This window comes from Hirundo rustica, chromosome 10 (genome assembly GCF_015227805.2).
Source record: "Hirundo rustica isolate bHirRus1 chromosome 10, bHirRus1.pri.v3, whole genome shotgun sequence".
Lineage (NCBI taxonomy): Eukaryota > Metazoa > Chordata > Aves > Passeriformes > Hirundinidae > Hirundo > Hirundo rustica.
In genome coordinates, this window is record NC_053459.1 from 24396045 (window position 1) to 24420187 (window position 24143).

The 24143-nt window shown below is 47.9% G+C and overlaps 1 protein-coding gene across 1 annotated transcript in view; it reads right to left on the minus strand.

Annotated features, from left to right (window-relative positions):
• Positions 1 to 1028: 1028 nt before the first annotated feature.
• The window catches only part of RSRC1 (arginine and serine rich coiled-coil 1), a 126596-nt gene continuing 103481 nt past the window's right edge, over positions 1029 to 24143 (minus strand). The window contains exons 8-11 of the mRNA XM_058421942.1: positions 17554 to 17622; positions 4228 to 4334; positions 3276 to 3419; positions 1029 to 2530 (exon numbers count right to left, since the gene is read on the minus strand). Of these exons, the coding sequence (XP_058277925.1) occupies positions 2438 to 2530; positions 3276 to 3419; positions 4228 to 4334; positions 17554 to 17622 (413 nt within the window). The 3' untranslated portion in view covers positions 1029 to 2437. The remainder of the gene's footprint in view (positions 2531 to 3275; positions 3420 to 4227; positions 4335 to 17553; positions 17623 to 24143) is intronic.

The window sequence follows — 24143 nt, forward strand, 5'->3', positions numbered from 1 at the left end:
GGCCAGCTGCTGACGTGAATTAATTCCAACCTGGCTGCTGAGGTCACACGTCCTCGCTTTTCCTCAGGGAAATCCCATGGAACGGTGCAGGGCACATCTCCTTGGACACAATCCCCTTCTAATGTGTCCAAGGGTAAAACATCTCCAGCAGGAACTTCCAAACGCAGCGGGGTCACACAGAGCGAAGCTGATTCCTGCTGCTGCTGCCTCCTCCGCGCCGTTCCTGCTGTCCCCACACCCGCCTGGAACAGGGAATCACTGATCCCAGGATGCTGCTCGAGGAAGAGCAGCGTTTGTCCCACTGGGATCTGTCCCACGTCTTCCCAGCCCACGCCGACACGAGCTCCGTGTCCCTGCCAGGAGCAGGGGAGGATCCACGGGAAGAGTCAAACCCCTGGAACTGCTGAGGGCTGTGCCCAGTGCCAGGGGAGCTCCTCTGGGCACTGCCCCTCTGCAGGGCTGGCACCGGCTGGGGGCAGAAACTCCATCCTGGCAATTCCTCCCTCTCCCAACACCAACAGCTTCCCGTGTCCCAAGCAGGGACTGGGATGGGTGGCAGGATAAAAAAACAGAGAAATCCCTCTTCAATGAACCACCTGAGGCAATACCCAAGTCATTATTTCATGAAAAGCGCAGAATCCTGAGGAATTCCTGGATTTCCTGGTCATTGAGCTGCTACTGGAACTATAGAAATCAACATTATCCTCATTTGCTCCGTGTTTCCAGGGATGTTTGGAATATTTCAGTACATTTTCCATTCAGCTGGGATTATCGACATGTCATTTCCATTTTCTTTCCGGCTGTTTCTCCCAATTTTCCTCCAGCAAATTTAGATGTTGATTGATAAACAATAAACATTTTTTGTTTATTAATCTAATACCTTAAATCTATTTGCAGCCTATTGTAAAATTTTCCAACATTCTACAGGGCTGCAAATAAAAGGAATCATTTTACAGCCAATAACAGCACCAAAATGATCCACCACAATGTGTGAAAAGAGGAATTTACACCTGGACCTTCCATGGACATCAAACAGTTTTTTATTTTCTATGAAAGAAACATAAAAGGTGATTAGAAAACACAGCAATGACAAATATTTACCATTTGAAAATGCTGAAATGCAAGGAGAGAAATAAATTTTTCCCCTCTTTTTTCCTGCAAACAAGGTCTGGGGATATTTTGATGCAGGATAAAGTCAAACTAACATTTCACAAAGGATGTAAAAATGTGTCAGAATGCAAATTCAATACATTTTCTTTTTTACATCCTGGATCTAAAAAATTAAAAAAAAAAAAAAAAAAAAAAAAGACAACCCAAGTCCATTTCCAGAGTCAGCCTCCATTTTTTATCACCACAGATCTGAGAACCAGGAGAAATAACCCCAAAAAGCAGCTTCCCAAAAACGGGAATGCTGACGCTGGGGAGCTCCAGTGAGGCACATCCGGAGGTGGGGCTCCGTGTTCTCCTCTCCTGATGTGACATTTCCCTCCCCCTTTGCTGAAGAAATACTTTTGTATTTTATTTATCTGATTTGGTTCATCTCCTGCTCCTTAGATGGACGATGGGCGGATTTTTGTGGAAGTTTATCCAGGCCGAATTCCGAAGTTCAGACTGAACTCTGATTATTTGAAAGCCCCCCCTGACCAAAGGGAACTCCAGGGGCTGGGAGCAGTCACCGCCCACAACCAGGTGTGTGAAAATTCCATCATTTGCTAATTATGGCAGTGATGAGATTGATAAAATCCCCCACTTGCAGCTGCAGTAGTGGCAGATGCTCAAGGAAACCCGGAGCATTTTCCCACCCAGAGTGAGGAACTGGGAGCAGCTGGATGAACACATCCAGGGAGAAGATTCCCTCAGCCAGGAGCCTGCCCAGATATTCAGGATTCCACAGAAGGAGGGAGGAAGGGATAAATAACAGAGATGGAGCCTGGATCCTCTCCAGCTGCAGATGGCACCACCCATCCCTGAGCCTCAGTTTCCCACTTTTCTCCCAACTCCCACCTGGTTCTAGAAAATATTTTGGATTGGGAGGGATAAAATGATGTTTCATGGGGTGCCAGGTGTTTTGCACCTGAGGAATTCCCTCCAAAAAGAGGAAATGCCCCTGGCTGTGCTGCCCTGCCCATCTCCAGCTTGGAGGGAACCAGGGCAGGACAGTCCTGGTTATCCAGGGGAATCAGGGCAGGACATTCCTGGTTATCCAGGGGAGCCAGGACAGAAAACTCCTGGTTATCCAGGGGAGCCAGGACAGAAAATTCCTGGTTATCCAGGGGAATCAGGGCAGGACAGTCCTGGTTATCCAGGTGGAGCTGGATATTCAACTATCCAAATATCCAGGTGGAGCAGCTCATTCAAATCTCCTCTAAGAGACAGAAAGACCAACTGAGTGTAGGAATTCCATGTGGAAACTGGCCTGGGATGCTCCTGGGGGCTGTCAGGCCACGGGGCTTCCCATCAGCCGCTCCTGGCGCAGAGCCACCAGCCTCTGGAACCACTTCTCCTCGGCCTCGGCCTTCTCGACGAACAGCTGGGCACGGGGAGAAAAGTTGGCACCATCAGCAACTGCACCTTTGTCATCACCTCTCGGAGCAGCCACAGGAAAAGCTCGGGGGGTGAAGACAGAGGTGATCCAAAAACATCAGTAAAAGAAGAGGCTTTTCAGGGAATCCTGAAATAGTTTCGTTTGGGAGGGGTCTTAAAGGTCATAATCACTGGAAATCGCAATTCGTCGTTGGACACGTCCTGGTCTCTGCTCTCCGTGTCCACTCTGCGGAGCTCACGCTGAGCTCTTCACTGCAAGGCATTTGGCACTTTCTGATTCCTGAAAAACCTCTATGGAAGTCCTTCTATTTCCAACTAAAGTGCTCCCAAAGGAACTTGCTCAAGTTTAGCCACAAAGATTTAAGATTATCTTAAGTCTGCCGTGTGTTTAAGACTTTGCAAGTTGGCAAAACGGGCAAGTTCTGCGTTTTCCACCAGGTTTCCAACTACAGAAACCGATTTGTCCTGAACTTTTATTTCTCTTAAAGCCCCCAGTGTTACATTGATTATATTTCGTTATAAAATTCGTTTGTAGCTCCAAAACTCCTGGTGAACTCCCTGTGGGATTGTTCTGCTGGGTGGGGCAGGAGCAGCGGGATCCTCTTGATCCCAACCCCTCTAGAGCAGGGATTTTGGGAGGAGCTGCACAGCAAAGGCTGTGGTCTCACTTCTCATTCCAGAGGAACAGAGATGGGATAAATTCTGGCTGAAAAGACGGGACAAACACTCACATTTGGATGCGCTAAGGAGTTGTCATCCTGGTATTTGATGGCAGTGGGGATGTTGGCAGCTGGAGGCTCCTTCTCGGGAGCGGCTGCCTCAGCTCCTGCTCCCACGGTCACAGGCTCGTGCTGGAGCTCAGGAGGCTCTGCTGACTGAAAAAGAAACCAACAGGCAAAATCCCAGCGGTTCATCCCCAAACTCCCAAATGTGGCAGGATTTTAACCCAAGGGCTGTTTTCCCTGAAAGGATCCTCCTGGAAAGACTTGCAGGACACACTGGACCAAGGGTATGAGGTGACCAGAAAAAGGTGCAGGGAGAGAGCCTGAAAAAACTGCACCCCTGGGATTTTGGATCACTTCCTGAAGGAGCTGCATCAGCTGCTCGGAGACTTCTGGAAAGGCAGGAAATGGCACATTCCTGGAAACAGCCAGGGATAGTTCCGAACACCCAGAGCCAGGTGGGAAAATGAACGCGTCCCAAACCAGCTCCCTGCAACAGCTGGTGGCCAAAATCCAGGTAAATTCTGGGATCTGGATGTCTCCTGTCGGGTTTCTGGAAAGCTGATTGAAAACCAGGCTGCTTCTTCTCAGGGGATAAACACAGAATTAAAGTCTGGCTTTAGTTAAGTGGCGCTGAAATCATCTCCACTTTAATTACAAAGTCAATGCCCGATTACTTTGGGAATTTAATTCTCCTGCTTCTCCTAAGAAAAACCTCTTCAAACCAGGTGATTTCCTTAAATTCTGCCACATTTCAATTCCCTGAAGCCACCCTGAGACCATCAGGGAGCCCTTGGTGGGATTCCAGGTTGTCAACGTTGATGGAAAATCCTTAATAAATAGTGTAGCTTCCTCCTGGCTCTGGGAGGATAATTTAGCAAGAAAAGGATTGAAAATGTCCCTTTTGGGAGGAAAATGTCCCTTTTGGGAGGAAAATTCACCTTTTGAGAGGTGACTGTACCTTTTTGACTTCCTTGCTCGACCTGAAGGTCTGTGGGACGAAGGCGTCGCTTTCGATGGCCTCGATTTCCTTCACTCGCTTCACCTGGTCGAGGAGGGTGGCTTGGTCTGCACAGGGAAGGAGACATTGGTGGGATTGGTGGGATTGGTGGGATTTGTGGGATTTGTGGGAGCCTGGGATCCAGGCCCTGCCCCAGCCATGCCTGGAGGAGATTTTGGGAGGCCGCAGGAGAAGCTGCTCGTGCGATGCAGCCCAGAACCTTCTGTCACAAGGGAAAGCTCTGAGTGAAAATAACACCGGTGAGGCCGCTGCTGGGAACATCCCCAACGCTGCCCTAAGGATCTGGGGGATAACTGGGGAAGAGAAGGAGCCAGGGAGAGCTCAGAGAAAATTCCAGGGCCTGAAGGGGCTCCAGGAGAGCTGGAGAGGGACTGGGAACAAGGGATGGAGGGAGAGGACACAGGGAATGGATCCCACTGCCAGGGATGGATGGGAGATTGGGCAGGAATTGTTCCAGGGCTGGAATTCCCAGATTTGCTCTGGCTGCCCCTGGATCCCTGGCTGGACGGGGCTTGGAGCAGCCTGGGGCAGTGGGAGGTGTCCCTGCCCTGTCCCTGGATGGGATTTAACCAAATCCAACCCAAACCATTCCATAACTCTCAGCTGACAGGAGCTGCGCTACAGCAAAGTCCATAAATACAACTTCAAGCCTGATTTTTGGAGGGATTTGGAAGGAAAAAAAAAAAAGAATCTGCTACATTTAAACTTGTGTTTGTGAGTCCTGCTGCCTTGGTGCTGAAACCTTCTCCTTTCAAACAGATTCCTGAGGATTTTTGGGATAACTCAAATACCCCAGTGCCTGCTGGGGAGAGGGAATCAGGATTCACCGAGGTTTCGGACAGAGCTGGTCTGAGAGTAAAAAGGATCCCGATTAAAGCCAGGCACAGGGAAGAGAGGAAAAGGAGATTTCAACCCCAGGTTCCCCAAATCCCAGGCGGCTCCAGGCTCCCGCACAAAGTGCTGGGAATGACAAATCAGGGACGGGGCAGAAACGGCTGAACGCTGCCGATGACATCAGGGACATTACCGGGGAAAATGGACCGGAGGAAGCGGAGCCCATTAGCGCAGGGGAGCTCTGACAAACACATTATGGGGAGATAAAACGACTTCCAGCTGCTGTTTGTCAGCTGTCAGGGGCGAGGGTATGTATTTCATAGGAAAATCAAAAATGATGGAGTCAGAAAGCTCCGAGGCTTCAGACAAAAAAAAAAAAAAAAAATCGATACTAAGTCGGTGCACCCTGTTAGGGTGGGGAAAAAAGGAACTAAATCTTGGATTAGGGCTGGTTTTTAATAAAAGAGGTGATTCCAGCAGCAGGCACAATTTCCAGCCCTGTCACCTTGGCAGGGGGGAGCTTTCCCAGTGTAACTGGGAACACCACCATCATCATCCTTCAGGGATAACTCAGAATTTTACAATTCTCTATTTGCACCTCCTGCTATTCTCCCATATATAAATATCTATTTTACAGCTGTGAATTCCTATGGAATTAGGCTGGACCAGCAGTAACCTGGAATGTCACCTGAGAACTAAAATTCTTCTGGTGCCGCCCCAAAACACCACACACGCAATCATTAGAAACAGCAGAGAAACAGAAAAAAGTAAAAGAGAGAATTCCAAAATTTGACAAGTCAGGTGAAAGGAAAACTTCCCTGCGAGCTCTGCCTAAAATATTCCCACTTCTTCCTTAAAGACGAAATTTATTCCACTAAGAGTTTTAAAACCACTGAAATAGAAGCATTAAATGACCAACAACATCTTGTGAATGATCTATTAAACAAAAACGTGTTTAAAACATTTCTTGGATAATCTTTGAGTGTAAATTTTTAGGGATTCATTGCTTATCCCTAATCCTGACCATGAACGTGAACTTAAAGAGATTTCCTCAAGCAGGTCTAACTCCAGAATCAAAGCAATGACAATAAACCTCAAATATTCCTCGGAATCCGTTTCTTCCTATATCACTAATTAGATTTAAGGGGTTAATTTAATTTAAAAATATAACACATTTTACATAAAAAGCTTCGAAATACAGAAAAAAAAAAAAAAGCTGTTTTATTTTTTTCTTGCTCTTTTGAGCTGAGGATTAAAAGAAGGAAACACCCCCAGATCCCAGACTACAGGAACAACTACAGCAGAGGATATTTCCCCTTTGATCCCATTTTATTTGGGGTTATTGGAAGCGATGTTTCGACCCAGCTGCCTCACAGAGCTGCGTGTTTTCACACATCCCACGGTTTCTAACTGATCCCAGTTTTACCCAAGCTGCACAAACCGACAAATTACAGAAAAATGAAGATTCCCCTGGATAATTTGCAGTGGATGACACAAAAGAACTCCCTGGCTGTGGGAGATCCTGGATTCTGCACTGAGCAGAAGGGAAAAGGAGGAAAGCTCCAGCAGGACAGGTGGGGCTCACCACGGCTGGGTCACCTCTGCACCTCAACAACCCTGGGGCTCGGCTTTTCCGGGAATTCTCCTGCCTCCAATCCCTTCGGATCAGGAGAGCTTCAGCTGTCCTGACCCTGATCCTGCTGTGTCCCAGAGTCCTGAGACCCTTCCCAGCCCAAGGGCTGGAATTCCAAGGCCAGGGGGAGCTGTCTGGAGATCTCCCCTGGAGAACCTCCCTGGAGAAACTCCCTGGAGAAACTCCCTGGAGAAACTCCTTGGAGAATTTCCCTGGAGATCCTCCCTGGAGATCTCCCCTGGAGAACCTCCCTGGAGATCCTCCTTGGAGATCTTTCCTGGAGATCATCCCTGGAGATCTTTCCTGGAGATCATCCCTGGAGATCCTCCCTGGAGATCATCCCTGGAGATCCTCCCTGGAGAAACTCCTTGGAGAATTTCCCTGGAGATCTCCTCTGCAGATCCTCTTTAGAGATCCTCCCTCAACATCTCCCCCAATAAAACCTCCCTGGAGCCTCAGTGGCCACTCCAGAGGTGAGACCTCCCTACAGCCGGAGCAAAATCCAGAGGGAATCAGCCCAGAAATGTCCCATCCCTGCAGCGCTCCTGGCACTCCAAATCCCTCCTGCTGCTCCCAGGCCGGAGCGGGGCTATCCCGGGACATTCCCTGGGACATTCCCTGGGACATTCCCTGGGACATCCCCTAGGATATTTCCCTGGACATTCCCTGAGACATTCCCTGGGATATTCCCAGGACATTTCCCGGGCCATTCCCTGGGATCTCCCACAGCTGATCCCGTTTCCCGGCCGGGCTCCGCTGCCGTTAGAGGGAGGCACCGCCTCACTCAACAGCGCCGGAGCCGCGGATGCCGAACCGAGGATGCTCCGAGCGCAGCACCCCTGCAGCTGCAGCCCTGCAGCTCCCATTCCTGCAGCTCCAACCCTGCAGCTCCATCCCTGCAGCTCCAACCCTGCAGCTCCAACCCTGCAGCTGCAGCCCTGCAGCTCCCATTCCTGCAGCTCCAACCCTGCAGCTGCAGCCCTGCAGCTCCAACCCTGCAGCTCCAACCCTGCAGCTCCAGCCCTGCAGCTCCAGCCCTGCAGCTCCAGCCCTGCAGCTCCAGCCCTGCAGCTCCATCCCTGCAGCTCCATCCCTGCAGCTCCAACCCTGCAGCTCCATCCCTGCAGCTCCATCCCTGCAGCTCCATCCCTGCAGCTCCAACCCTGCAGCTCCAACCCTGCAGCTCCATCCGTGCAGCTCCATCCCTGCAGCTCCATCCCTGCAGCTCCATCCCTGCAGCTCCAACCCTGCAGCTCCATCCCTGCAGCTCCATCCCTGCAGCTCCATCCCTGCAGCTCCAACCCTGCAGCTCCATCCCTGCAGCTCCATCCCTGCAGCTCCATCCCTGCAGCTCCATCCCTGCAGCTCCATCCCTGCAGCTCCATCCCTGCAGCTCCATCCCTGCAGCTCCATCCCTGCAGCTCCATCCCTGCAGCTCCATCCCTGCAGCTCCATCCCTGCAGCTCCCAACCCTGCAGCTGCAGCCCTGCAGCTCCAGCCCTGCAGCTCCATCCCTGCAGCTCCATCCCTGCAGCTCCATCCCTGCAGCTCCCAACCCAGCAGCTCCAACCGTGCAGGAGCCATCCCTGCAGCTCCATCCCTGCAGCTCCAACCCTGCAGCTGCAGCCCTGATTTTGGGATCAGTCTCCCACAACTCCTCCAGGAAAAGGTTTCCCATTCCCGACCCTCGGCCGCTCGCTTTCCCCGCTCTTGGGATTCCCAGGGAAGGAACTTTTCCCAGCCAGAGGCACAGGAACAACAAATGCACCCCAAAAACCAGAAACTGGGCAGAGAAAGCTTTGCCTGTTCGATTCTCCGCTCCCAGCTTCATTGCAAGCACTTGGAAAATGCAATTAAATGTATTAAAGTAGCAAGTCTGGAGTACCCCGGTACTTAGTTACTACAGGGAGCACACAGGACTTACAAATTAAACGGGAAAAATGCAAATTAACAAGAAAAACTTTGTCCAGGCTTGTTTTAGAATCCTGTGAAAGTGAGGTCATTATAAATATATAAAGACAGCATTTTGTGAGCCCTGTGGTACTTACTGGAGAGAACACTACAGAGAGCACCAGGCTATTCTAACTTTGCTATTTCGATACATTATAGTGATAATGACCTCACCTTTATAAGATTTTAAACCAAGTCTGGACGCTAACAGCTTTTCTTTTAAAAACCTGGGAGCATTAGGTACAAAATGCAGCAGAAAGCAGGAGGGGAAAGTTCAGCAGGTGAGCTCTGAACTTAAGGACCTCAAATTTAAAAAAATACAGTTTAAGAAACCAGGAGGGGAAAGTTCAGCAGGCGAGCTCTGAACTTAAGGACCTCAAATTTAAGATAACACAGTTAAAGAACACTGAATTCAAGAACTTTGAATTTAAGAAGGAGAAATTTCCGCCGGAGCTCTGCACGTCCTGGTCGCCTTCACCGCTGCCCCATTTTGGGGCTTTTTGGGGTATTTTTGGAACCGCGCTGGGCTCAGCCCGTGCAGGGGTGGGGACGGCCCCGGCGCAGGAAATTTTCTGGATTTGCGGCGTTTGTCGCCGCGCCGACACCGGAGCTCCTTCCCGGGCACACAAAGCCAGGGCTGTAATTCAATGCTCAATTTACCCTTGTCTCAGTGGAGATTTCTCCCCGCTAATTGATAGAAATTAAGCCATTAATCAAGGCACCAGCCATCATTCAACCCGGGGAAGATGAATCCAAACTTTCATCATAACCACCTTCCCCATTTTAGTGTTCATTAGCATTAATTTTTAATGCAATTATGCTCTTCTTTTACGCTGAGCTCATAAATTACCGCTCCTTTGTTGCTCGCCGGCCTTGTAAAACCCAAGGTAATGCTTTGTGCTCTGATCTTAGAGGCAATTACTGCCTGCTCCTGTCTCTCCCTGCCTCCATCCCAAATAACCCCTGTGCTGGAGGTGCAGACTCACCAGCAGGGATCCCGCACGGACCTTTCCCACAGAGCCATCTGCCCGCCCTACAGCCGCACACCGACGCCGGCAGAGCAAGAATTCCTGCTTCTGCTGCTGCGTCCAAGGGCAGAGAAACGACAGGAAAGCGGGATTTTACAACGGAGACAGGGAAAAAAAAAAAAGTGGTGTAGTGGAAACAAGCTGTGGGTGAGCGCAGTGAGGGCGCGCAGGACAGCAGGGATGCAGCTTGGAGGCTCCCCGGCTTTCCCAGGGATCGCTTTGCGCTGTCACCTCAAAAAGCGCTGCTGGCACGTGCCCAGAGATCCTTTCGCTCCCCCTGGCCTGGGACAGCGTGTGGGAACCCCGCAGGGCTCTCCCAGGGGATCCCGCGCTCCGTGGGATCCACGCGGCGCCCCGAGCCAGGAACTTCCAGCCCTTTATTCCCGCTGCAGGCTCTGATCCCCGGAGCCCCACCAGCGGAGAGGCACAGCAGCCCCAACAGCTCTGGCTGCCCCCAGACATCTCGGGGCGCTTGCAGGGAAAGGGAAATGCAAGTTAAGGAAATGTCGCTTGCTTGGCATTATTTTTCTGTTCCGTTCTTTCCCCAGCCTCTAGCTGGGATATGGAATAAAGTCGCTCGCTCCAGCTGAAGTATAAAATATCATCCACCTCGAAATTCCCAACTTATCCAGGCCTCAGCCAGCCTCAACAGGACAATTCCCAGGGAATTCTCACGCTCATCCCATGGGTTCCCAGAAAACCCCCCTCGGGAAGTGCCTGTGCCATGTGCACACAGCCCAGATCCACAAACCCCGAACTCTTATCCAAAGAAAAACCCCACACCAGGGATTGTGGCTTGAGCAAACAGATCTGGAATTTTGTTCCATACACCCCTATTTATTTTCCCCATAACCCTCTATTTTTTTTCCCCATACACCCCTGTCTGTTTTCCCCACATACCCCTGTTTATTTCCTATACATCCCTATTTATTTCCCCCCCACACCCCTGTCTATTTCCCCTTTAGGAACAGCTTTTCAATACGTGGCTATAAATTTGCGTTTCAAGTGGCTGAAGTCCGATAACCTATTCCATGACGGTTTTTACAACCCCATTCCCTTAAGTGACTTCTCCTCTAGCACAAATAAACGCCGTGGGGATGACAGGGAAACACACAGCCTTAATCAAGTACAGAAATCAGATTTGTTCCTCATCTCGAAATTTAAAAACGGTTTCGAGACTTTTTAATTTGTAAAAAACAAACAATAAATTTCCCTGTTAGGGGAGATCATAAATTTCCCTGTTTCGCTTGTAGAACAGTAAAACTTGAATGACACCGGCTGTGATTGCTGAAATAAACTCACTCAAATATCAGCTTCAGATATACTTTGATATGTTTGAAGATTCATGGAATGTTTTGGGTGGGAAGGAATTAAAGATCATTTAATTCCCACCCCAGCCACGGCAGGGACACCTCCCACTGCCCCAGGCTGCTCCAAGCCCCAAAGTCCAACCTGACCTTGGGATCCAGGGGCAAATCTGGGAATTCCAGCCCAGAAATTCCTTCCCAATCTCCCATCCATCCATCCATCCATCCCTGCCCTCTGGCCATGTGAAGCCATTCCCTGTGCCCTGTCCCTCCATCCCTTGTCCCCAGTCCCTCTCCAGCTCTCCTGGAGCCCCTTCAGGCCCTGGAATTATCTCTGAGCTCTCCCTGCAGTTTTCCCTTCTCTTCTCCAGGGGAACATTCCCAGCTCTCCCAGCCTGGCTCCAGCCCTGCAGCATCACCAGGACATTGGGATCTGGAATACAAAGGGACAGGAGAGGGTGGGCAGGCACAAAGCAAGGTAAAGTTTAAGGAACGCAATTAGAAGTGATTATTAATTACAGCAGCCTTAATAAAAAGGCAGGAATTGATTCCTCCAGCAGCCGTTATCCATGATCCCCCTTCCCATTCCCCTTCCCTCAGCTCTGGACACACAGAACCAACCCAAAACCTCAAATTCCCCTTTGCCCTTCCCATCTCTCATTATCATCGTCTGGCTGCTCTTCCCACTCTGCCACGGCACCAACACTTGGCATTTTCTGTTTCCTCCTGGATTTCTTCCTGCCCCCTTTCAATTCCAACCCCGCAATCCCAAGATTTGCCAGAGATAAAAGATCACAGCGGGTTCCAGGCGCTGGAACAGCCCCCTGGGAGCAGCGGCACCGCCCCAGGGGCTGGCGCCAGCCTAAGGAAGTGACACTGGCACACCCAGGGCACCAAACCTGCCAGCATCGAGGCAAAAACCAGGAATGCTGGGAATCCCAGCTTTGAGAAGGCAGGGGGAAAAAAAAATAATCCACGTCATCATCTAAATGTCTGATCAGTATTGTCACCCTGGTTTTTCTGAGTTTTTTAAAGCCTTTTGAATTTTCATAAAATGGAGTCAGACCTTTTAGCTACTGCACAATATTAAGAGCAGTTTCTACCTTTTTCCCACATATGTAACATAAACAAATCCTTTGCTTTCCATTCTCTGTCCTTTGTTTGCATATTTCTAACCTGAAAACAATTGTAACTGACAGTTGGTCTGGCCACTTGGCTGAAGGGTGAAAAACCCCAGAAGCCAATCTTTAGCCAGACCCACAAATGTATAAAAAGTAAGAAATAAACAAGGAGGCTCTCTCTCCGCCCTGACTCAGCTTGAGCTGGATCAGAGAAGTCTCTGTCCTGCGAAAACCTCTCGTCTCGTGTGATTGCCTTGCGTGTCACGATCACACAGTATTGAATAATCTGGGGGTTAAACAGGCTGAGTTTGGTCTTTGCCACCAGAGTGAAGTTCAGGGAAATTTACTGAAGATGAATGAGGACCTCGGGCAGTAACTGATGAACTTTATGGCACCCCGACCTGGGCTGAGCACAGCGCTTCAGCTGATTACAGACTGACCTCAGCCCAGCAAATCCGCTCCTGGCACGTCCAGGCTGTGGTTTAATTCCCATTACACCCAGGGAAAGGCTTTCAGCTCTCCCCGAAGGAAGCGGGAAGGGAATTCAGGGGGTTGGGGTGTCCTGGGCCGGGCCAGGGGTTGGACAAATGATCCCTGAGGGTCTCTTCCAGCTCAGGATATTCTGCGGTGGCCATGGGTAAGATTCTTCAGGTGAGGCCGGCAGGTTAAGGGCGAATTAAAAAATGTAAAGCTTTTAGTTTGGGTTTGGAGAGTTTATAATTAAGGGATTTTCCTAAAAATCGAGTCCCCCAGGTTTTTCTGTACGTTCTAACTTTGCTTCCGTGACCCCTCCATCGCTCAAAATCACGGAATCGCAGAACCACGGAATGGTTTGGGTTGGAGCGACCCGAAGACTGGAAAGATTTTCACTTCTGCTAAGGAAAAGTGACCCCGGCAGCGCAGAGAGCTCAGTAAAAGCCCCCAGGGATGGGGTTCATCCCTGCTTTAGGGCCAGCTGCCTCCCAGCCCCATTCCCGCTCTCGTTTGCATCCCGCGCTCCCTCCCCCTGCCCACGTGGGCCTCATTTCCAAGCCCATTCAAAATGATATTTTCCAAGCATGTGCCACACGACTTGTTCATATAAATGGAACAAATTAAACTGTCTCCACAGATATCCCCTCGCATTTGTAGCCCTGATTCCTCTCCCTCGCACGTGGCCCAGACACCGAATTATCTCCCTGCAGAGGTTGACCTCAGGATATTGGATTCTGCCACGGAGCTCTCCGGGACTAAACCGACGGGAAACGCTTAATCACCCCTGCCTTTGCAGGGGGAAAAAAAAATCAACTCGAAATTTGCCCTGATGAAAAATCAATAAACCGGTAATTGCTCGGCGTATCAGGGCGCGGAGGGACGCGGATTCCAGGGAAAGGCGCGGAGTTTCGGGATCACCGGGCCGGAGAAGGGAAAGGTCTCGCAGCGATAATTAAATCTCCTCGTGCTCATTTGCTGCCAAATTTATTTCCCCGGAGTACATCAAAATGTTCCAGTGCTTATCCGGGGAGGGGCGGGGACAGGAGGAATCAATTCGGCACCGGGACCGGCACGCGCCGGGCACGGGAAACGCAAATCCCGGGATAAAGGCACTGGGAAACGCAAATCCCGGGATAAAGGCACCAGGAAATGCAAATCCTGGGATAAAGGCACCAGGAAACGCAAATTCCGGGGTAAAGGCACCGGGAAATGCAAATCCTGGGATAAAGGCACCGGGAAATGCAAATCCCGGGATAAAGGCACTGGGAAACGCAAATCCTGGGATAAAGGCACCGGGAAATGCAAATTCTGGGATAAAGGCACGAGGAAATGCAAATCCCGGGATAAAGGCAGCGGGAAATGGAAATCCTGGGATAAAGGCACCAGGAAATGCAAATCCTGGGAGAAAGGCAATGGGAAATGGAAATTCCGGGGTAAAGGCACTGGGAAATGCAAATCCCGGGATAAAGGCACCAGGAAACTCAAATTCCGGGGTAAAGGCACCAGGAAATCAAATCCCGGGATAAAGGCACCAGGAAATGCCAATCTCAGGATAAAGGCACCGGGAAATGCAAATCCTGGAATAAAGGCACCAGGAAATGCAAATCCTGGGAGAAAGGCACCGGGAAATGCAAATTCCGGGATAAAGGCACTGGGAAACGCAAATCCCGGGGTAAAGGCACTGGGAAATGCAAATCCTGGGATAAAGGCACCAGGAAATGCAAATCCCGGGGTAAAGGCACCAGGAAATGCAAATCCTGGGATAAAGGCACCAGGAAACGCAAATCCTGGGATAAAGGCACTGGGAAATGGAAATTCCGGGATAAAGGCACCAGGAAATGCAAATCCCGGGATAAAGGCAATGGGAAATGGAAATTCCGGGATAAAGGCACCATGATAAAGCAAATCCTGGGATAAAGGCACCGGGATAACGCCTGGCCCTGGCTGCACCACCTTCCCAACCACCCGCCTATGGAATGATCGACTCCCAAAAAATTCATATTTTCTATTCTGGAACAACTTCTTGTCCTGGTTTTCAGATGCGTCCCCAGCTCCTCCTCCCCACACGAGGCCCTGAATGTTTTAAATTATTATTATTATTCATGATAAATTAAGAGAAACGAGCCCAAAACCTCTCCCTAATAACGTCCAACGTGTTCCAATTTTTCCTTTGCCTTTTTTTTTCCAATTTTCCTCTTGTCCACTTCACCTATTTGGAATTTGTCTGGAGTAAAACCCAGTTTGGTGGCAAAATCCCCTTCGGATTTGGTGACTTTTCAGGCAGTCCCACGGCAAGTAAACAAAAAACCAAACGATGAAAACCCAAGCACCGAAAGTACTCCCGGATTTTTGCTAATAAACCTAATTTCACGCAGCAAATTAGCATAGCTCCAATGGAAGTGCAAATGTAATCAAACTGAAAAATTCAAATGGGGAGGGGGGAGCCCTTTTCTTTCTTTCTTTGCTTTTTAGTCACTTTAAAAAAAAAAAAAACAAAAACCCAACCAGCATTTTGCTGTGCGTCCTTCACCGGGCTGGAGGGACTGCGGTAATTAAAACATTTAAACCAGCACAAGCCCCCAGTCTCTAATCTGGAGCTGGGGTCAGCTGTCTGCGGATTCTAATTTGTCCTCAATTTTTCATTCATGCTGGGGAAATGCTGCATATTTAACAGGAAACCAGCGGGAAGGGGCAGCGCCGGGCTTGGGGGTCAGATAATTTGATTTCCGAGCAGATTACACGGAACATCCAGCGTCTAATCTCGCAGCTGATTTGGCAATAAAACGACAATAAAAGGAATGCTAAGACGCCCTCGCTATGGGGTGGGCAATGAGCGGTTTTTATGAGTTGGGAAAGGGGTGGTTTATTTGTGGAATTATTTTTATTGCAGCTCCTGGGTAAAGGAGTCACGGGCTGTCTAAGCAGGCTGGAATTTCCTTTTGGAGGGTTCTAGTTAGGGAAATAAGTAAGGAATGTTAGAGAAATGAAAATAATTTTAAAATGGTAATTCAGATTTTTTTTTAATATATATTTAATTTAATATAATTTTGCTTTATTTTATTTCAATGACTGGACGTGGCACTCGGTGTTCTGGTGGGGATCAGTCACAGGTTGGAATCGATGGTCTGGAAGGTTTTATCCAAACCATGAGGGATCAAAGAGGTTTAAAAACCACCCAGAAATGTAATGTGAGGAAGGAAGAACTAAGAAAAAATGCAAAATGCTCTTTTTCCTAGCAAAAGATGCCACTGGAGCCCAGCATGGCAAGGGAACACACTCTAGCACTGGATAAATGTGTTTGCAAATCCATATGGGACATAAACCTACCTAAACTGGGAATTTTGAATCCATATGGGACACAAACCTACCTAAACCTGGAATTTTTAATCCATATGGGACATAAACCTACCTAAACCTGGAATTTTTAATCCATATGGGACATAAACCTACCTAAAGTGGGAATTTTGAATCCACATGGGACATAAACCTACCTAAAACTGGAATTTTGAACCCATATGGGACATAAACCTACCTAAACCTGGAATTCTGAATATGGGACATAAACGTAACAAAACCTGGAGTTTCCCGGTGTGCAGTTCCCCTGGATGCCTTGGAATGCTTCAACGCTTCGTGTTTAATTTCACTTTGTATTTTTTTCACAATTTCATTTCACTTTGTGTTTTCCAGTGAGAAGGAACTCCTTCATTCCTAACTGGGAGCCAACTCCCCAGCAAACGGATGAATTTGAGTTATTCAGAAAAAAAATCTTCTCTCCGTTTTCGAACACTGTCCCATCCTCACAACCCTTCGAAGCCACCCCAGGACAGTTTTCATGGCTTATTAATGAATTGTAGAGAACTTTTCCTCCCCGTTTCCCTGGAAATTCCACCGTTCCCAAGTCAAGAACTACCTCTTTGTCCTTCCCTCTGCCTTTCCACGCTCACCCTTCCCAATTCCTGCTGGCACAAGTGCCACTCACCGTGGGATGGAAGCACAAAAAAGTGGGGTTTTTTCCCAAACCTTCCCTGCAAATTGGTGCTGGTGGGACCCAAGCACCTCATCCCAATATCCCTGTGCCCGTGGGAGCCTGGCTGGGTGACTCCTGCGGGTGGAAAGGCTCTCCCTGGGCCACTGGTTCCAAAATCCAGGGATCACAGCAGGGAGGGGGCACAGCTGGTTGGTTTGGTCCCGTTTCCTGTCAGATTCCTTCCCCCTCCTGCCGTGTCTGGGCTATCCCACTTTTCCACTTGGATTCCCTTCTTTGGTATCACAAGAACCTTCTCCGAGCAGGATTAACTGGGATTAATTCCTCTCAGTCCCCAGGTAAAACAAACTAAAGATCAGAACATTTTGACTCTGAGTGAAATTCTCAGCAGCCGCGGTTTCAAAAACAGGGAATTTCCTTGAGTTCCCTCTCGTAAGCAAATCATGGAATCCCAGAATGTTCTGGCTTGGAAAGGACCTTAAAGCCCATCCACTTCCACCCAGCCCTGGTGAGGATTTGAGGCTCCTGGGATTGTTTGGATTGGCTCCCTCACGATGTTGGAAATGTCTCTTCCCACCACTCCCTGAGATTTCAATCCCTTTGGTTTAATTATTCCACCTGCTGGAGTGCAAAGAAGCAGCTCAGGGCACCAAATTCCATCATCAGCCCGGGGAGGAAAATCCCACAGCCCCAGATTCCATCATCAGCCCGGGGAGGAAAATCCCACAGCCCCAAATTCCATCATCAGCCCGGGGAGGAAAATCCCACAGCCCCAAATTCCATCATGAGCCCCGGGAGGAAAATCCCACAGCCCCAGATTCCATCATCAGCCCGGGGAGGAAAATCCCACAGCCCCACTGGAGCTCGGACACTTCAAAATAATTTCTGACTTCCTGGGCTCTGGTTTGTTATGAAATTAAAGCAAATTCCTCACCTTCTTCCTTCCTTCTCTTGGCTTCTTCTTCACTTCTCTCCTTGGCCTTCAACGCTTCATCTGCCTTAGCTAACAAAAAGAAAACAAGAGTTGGAATTAGTTAAATTGATCCTATCAAATCACAGAGTCACGGAAAGGTTTGGTTTGGAAGGACCTTAAATCCCATCCAGCCCCACCCTGCCATGACAGGGACAATTCCACGGTCCCAGGCTGCTCCCAGCCCCAGTGTCCAACCTGGCCTGGGACACTGCCAGGGATGGGTCATCAACAACCTCTTGCCAAACAATATTTCCTGAGCTTTAAACCCAATTTCACGTTCCTTGCTGCGGGCCCCACAATGAAATCCACGCGCGTGACAGACCAGAACTCGGTTCTTCCTTTATTTCATTTAAAGTCATTCCCACAGTTAAGGAATGGCATAAATGGGATTATGGAAGGTAATACCAGGTCAGTAGCAGAGACAATATTAATTCAATACCAATCCCCACACTCATTTTGTGGTAAGTAAAGCCCTTAAGAGACTTTTAGGAGGTTTTCTTTCTTTAAACCCCAATCTCCCCAGCCCGGCTGCCCCCAGACCGAACTGCAGCGACCCAAACGTGGTGCATTCGTGAAGTGGCAGGTTTGCTGCCATGGTGAGTAATCCATCAGACCTATTTTGAGGATGAAACAGAAACAAAACAACACTTCCAGGGCTGCAGACTGTGTTCAGAGTGGGAGTCAGACAGCTCTTCCCCAGGACTTTGTTAGGGAGTACACAATTTTCTCTTCACTCCAAATCACAGCAGCAGTACTTAATCCATGTTACAACAATCTTCTTTAAAAAGAATCTTTTTCCCTCTAGAAACCTCTCCCCTTATTACTTAATTATCTACCAGTTGCTCAACTGCAGGGGTTTTCAAACACTTTCCTACAGATGTTAAAGAAGATTAAAAATATACAGCACAGTAACAAGGGACTATCAATATACTCTGTAAATTAATTAAATTTCTGTTCTAGCACATCATTTATTCCAAAGCACTAATGTCTCAAAGGAGCCATTCTCTTTTATTGCCATCTCACTGCCTGATGAGCGAACTAAGTGAGAATAAGTCTCTAATAACATTATACTTGATGAAATATTAAGTTTTCAAAAGTATCACCAGGCCAGAAAGAAAAGAACCAACAAGGACCAGGAAACCCAGCATTTGAACCAGGCCTTCTCAGGGAGGAGAATCACTGTAAACTGCGGCCTGAATGGGAAGAGCTGGGTCAGATTTGCAAATATTCAACCCCAGCACCTCCTGAGTTAAGCAGTTAATTGATGAAAACCAAATTCAGCTCAGGACAGGGCTGAAGGGGTCGTTCCTTTTTGGAGCCACCAGGTCCACCTTAAAATGCACAACCCAAACAGGGTGTTACAAAGTGATGCAACCACTGCACGGACAGCTGCTTCCATCTCCACACTTTTACACGTATTTAGACAACATTCAAAGCCATGAAATATTAAAACTTTTCTGCCACTGAAGATCATTACAAGAATCTATTAAATCCCGTAATAAAACCGAACCACGAGTAACTCTAAAGACTTCTACTTCATTTACACTTTATTCTCCTTGGTAAAAGGACAGGGATAATAGAAATTCCATTTAAATTCAATTTTGGTGATATGTGTAATTGTAGATATACCCCTTGAGCCATGTAAAATGCTCAGCTTATGTTTCTTTCAAATTATCCCGCTCCGATTCCCATTCTGCTCCTTACAACTGTCTTCAATATGTATTAGCAGAGCTCATTAGGCTGGAATTTAATAATGCAAACATCAGGTGGATTTCAAGACCCTCCATTATCAGCACAAGATGGATTGCTCATATAGCTCGTGGGCCAACTGGGCACAATTTAGATTCAATAAACTACCAGGCCTAAATTTGATTTATCTATTCCACTGAGCTACTTTGTTCTTCCTGCCCGATTTGTTGCTGCACAGGAACAATTCATTGGGTATCTCGGTGGCAAAAAGATATTAAAACACACGGGAAAGATGATGCTGGTCAATGAATAAATTTTGAGCTTGTCTTTGTTAACTTTAAATCGCTGATTTCCAGCCCGTTGTAAGTCAAGTTAAAACTGCTGCCGAGGCAGAGCTTGGCCTTTCAAGTCCTGGTTAATTAGAGGGACAACGGGGCAATTTAAGAAGTATCACGAGGACAATTCTCCACACAAAATTGCTCATTAACAACAATTTAACTTAGCCCATAAATCTCCAGAGCAGCTCACAGGGCTCTGTCCACCACGACCAACACAGGCTCTGAAACGCTGAGCTGCTTTCAGGATGTAACACCCAGAGCTCTCCTCAAACATTTCACATCTCCTGTCATTTTTGCACAGAATCCCAGAATGGGCCAGGCTGGGAGGAACCACAGAGGGTCAAGTGGTTCAAGCTCCCTGCTTCAGCAGGGTCATCCTGGAGAACATGGCACGGGATTGTGTCCATCCTTCTTCTTCCTCTTCTTTTCTTCTCCTTCTTCCTCTTCTTTTCTTCTTCTTCCTCTCCTTTTCTTCTCCTTTTCTTCTCCTCCTCCTCCTTTTCTTCTCCTTCTCTTCTCCTCCTTCCTCCTCCTTTTCTTCTCCTTCTCCTTTTCTTCTTCTTCCTCTCCTTTTCTCCTCCTCCTCCTTTTCCTTTTCTTCTTCTTCCTCTTCTTTTCTCCTCCTCCTCCTCGTTGCTGTTATTATTATTATGTAGTGAATATATTGTTGTCCACTGCCCAAGTGTCACCAAAAGCACTAAAAGAGATTCTCTTTTCTCAAACCGAGCTGCAATCAAACAGCATTAAAAAGATCCTGACAGCTCGAGGGTTGGATCTGATGGTCTGAGAGGGCTTTTCCAACCTGAACAATTCCACTGTTCCCTGGAAGCCCTGGGGTGGTGGAAGTGCTGGAGGTTTGGGAAGCAGAGTCATTCCCTGATGGACGGGCGATGCTTTAACCCCGACCAGCCTCACGCCCTGCCAAGGTGAAATTATTCCAAACAAAGCTGCTAACTGAGAGAAACCAGGAAAACCAGGTGAATATTCCAAGGTAGAAACAGGGCAGGGGATGTTCTGGGGATGGAAAGGGCATTTTGGAGGAGCCCCTGCAGCAGAGACCTCTCCCAGTGCATGGGAAAAGCAGGGAAGCTGCATGGAAAAGACTCAGCCCTTCAGTTAAGAATGATCTCATTTTCCTGTCAAAATTAAAAAGACAGGAGTGTCAGAACACCCACAACTGCAAACCACATGAGGTGTGGAAAAATAAATTAATTCAACAGTAATTGTGGACTTTCCAAGTGCTCAATGTTGAAAATACAAGATGAGTTTGAGGAAAAGAAAGGCCAGAAACTGTAAAAACACACACGGACATCCCATTTAAAATGCAGCCAACCATCCACAGTGCTCATCGGAAAGACTTCACCTTTCTTTTTTTAAACACAAACATTTTTGCACTTATAAAATATTCAGTCAGCTCGCATATAAAAATACAAGCACAATCCATTATTAATTTACAAGGCCCTGTTTAATTTACATGCTATTTTTCTCTGGTATATTAAATTTATCAAGGCTTGTGGAAATCCTCTCTGCTGAATATTCATAGGCTGACGTGTAAAATTATGTGTTATCCATCTGACAGATTCCAGCACAAACTCCAAACAACCACTTGCTCAGAGAATTCCTCTGACAGGAACACGAGGAGCAGCGTCCAGGAATTCTGAGTTCCAGAGGAAAAGTGACACCATCACACACATTTTTATCACCCCAGATTTAAGCTGCTTTTCTGTATTTTTGCCTTTGGTAACATCTCGCCCAAAATTTAAACACCAACGTTCTTAGAGTGCTTTTCCAGCCTAAATGAGCGTATGATTCTATCAGTCCGTGATCCCGTAAATCCACGGAATTCTGTGAATCCGTAAATCCGTGGTTTGGGTGGCCACTTGCCCAGTCCATCGTGTCCATGGCCAGGGACCTCTCAGTGCCACGAGAGCTCCCATCAGCCCTGTGCTCCCTGATTACACGTGGAACGCCGCAATTCCCAAACGTGGGAAGTTCTGCTGTTGCTGCCCCGTAACTTAATTACACCAGGCTCTAATTATGGATAATTGGAGAGGCCTGAGCATGAGGGAGGAGCTCACTGCTCCCTCCCCAGCTCCATCAGTCACACTTAAAAATTCCCCATAAGCCCAAATCTGGTTATTTTAAGCTTCTCCGAATTCCTGAGGGGATGTGCTCGCTGTTTGGGAGGGATTCCTCCTGGTGTAGGAATGCTATTTCTCACCTCTTCAGCGGCATTCCTGCTCAGCTCCCTTCCCTCAGTCATTTCAGAAAACATTCCATACTTTGGGATGAACGCCCCGTCACGGCACAGCTAACGAGCGCCCGGCTCACCGCCTCGAGGGCTTTCCCGAGTATTAAATGTATTTTTGGTAGAAGATATATCCAGTCATGTGCAACCCAACTGAAAAAAAAACACAGGCAAAACCCGAACGTTGTCTTATTCCAAAGCATAACCCAGATATTTGCAGTTATTTGGAGTAACCAAGATATTTGCAGTTATTTGGAGTAACCAAGATATTTTTTTCTATTGGGTACAACCAAGATAATCATTAAGATAATGATTTTGGACTTTCCCCTGGTTTCTTTCCCTGTTACCATTTTCAGGAAGCAGCCTGTGGATCACCTGCTGGCCAGAAACTGGCACAGGGCTGGGAGAAAGCCCAGCAGGGAAGGAGAGAACATCCGCAATCCCGCCCAACGGCCCGGGCGACTCCTGAGCCCAAACGGGTTAAACACGAAACCAACTTCTCTGCGGAGAGGGAGAGCTCATCCTTGGCTGGAATATTAACGTGCCGGGCAGAAATCCGGGAGGGGAGGAGGCTGGAGAGGTGCTGGGCAGGGAAAGGTAAGAACTGACAGAAAATCCCGATCCGGCGAGCGGGGCCGACCTCCCCAAAGACTTCCCGGATCCCGGCGACTGCCTGCTGTATTAAGACTGCCTTTCTCATCACTTAATGCTTATTTTCATCACTTTGCTTAAAATATTGATAATCAATTAGGGCTACGTCTGTTTTGCCACAGAATCTGTGTCACAGTCTATCAGCCTGTCAGGGCCAATTCAATCCTCATTCAAAGTTCATTTTTTCTCCATGAATCCGCCTTTGGAGGAGTCATTAGGCGCAGAACATAGCCCGAGGTGCAATCACCTATTCTCTTTCATTAGAGGCAGGCAGGGAAGGTGAGGGAGATTATTAGAACTTTGGAATGATCACAAAGCAGCGTGCTGCCTGTCAGATCCCCCCAACATTTCATTCATCTCGCCAGCTCGCTGCCAACGCTTCTAAATGGACATTATTCATGAACATCTGTGACACGCTGAATATTCCAAGGCTGGGAGTGAGGAAAAAGCCGTGACCCCCCCCCTCCTTTGGCTGGCAAATTAATTCTATGGTCAGAACAATTAGGAATATAACAAACTTGTTCCGTGATGTTATTTTTAGGCTTTCCAAGACATCTCCTTTAAAAAGGCAGGGGTTTGGGTTTTTTTAAGCATAAATGTGGCCACTTCAAATGGTCAAATACTGTATTTTATGGTACTGGAGAAGGATGAAAAAGCCATACCCCCCTCTGACTGAGAAATTAATTCTACGGTCAGAACAATTATTAAATTATTAAAAACCTTGTTTTGTGTTGTCGTTTTTAGTCCTTCCAAGATACTCCACTTTAAAAAGTGTTATCTCAGAACTGGATTTTTTCTGTGAGCCCACTCTAGAGGGTCAAACACTGTATTTCAAGGTATTGTTGAACAATGTGCATTTCCTTTGCTGTGGAAACAGATTGTTGGTTGGGCTTTTTTAAGCAATTACCAAATTAGCAGCTTTGCAATCTGATTTGTTGATACCTTTCTAAAATGCGGCCAAATGAGACCCCAGGCTGGATTTGAAATCGCTGCCATCTGAAATTACAGCCCACTGCACTCCTGGTGGAACAGCAGAGTGGGAAACAGATTTCCACAGTCAACTCTATTCATACCTATTTCCTTCCAACGAATACGTGAAGGCCATCGAGGCATTTTTTAGGTAGGAGAGGCAGAAATGCTGGTGCAAGAGACAATCATCCCCCAAATTAAACAAACCACCACATTTTCCATGCATATTCCCCTCCTACATGCAGGGGGTTCAGATGCAGCTACTTGGAGGAGAAGTCATTTCCATCTAATGAAATCACATCAAGTAGTTCCTTGAATCTCATTACAAAATTCAAAAGAATAGTCATTTACATTTTTTTTCCCCTGATATTACCAGGCAAACGGTGTTCTCATCACCAAACTTCTCGCAGTCCCCATCATCCTCCTCCCCAAATATCCTCCTTTTCCAGAATCAAGGGCCAGATCCTCAGTGAATTCAAGTTGGCACAATTCCACTGACTTGAGCCGAGCCAAGCCCACTTACTCCAGCTGAGGATCTGGCACTCCCTATTTATAACAATAATCCTAAAGAAGACTTAATCAGCAGATCTTGGCTAGGTACATTCACCCATTATTTAGTGCATCCCTAATTTCCTTCTTTCTCCCCCAGTTTCTCC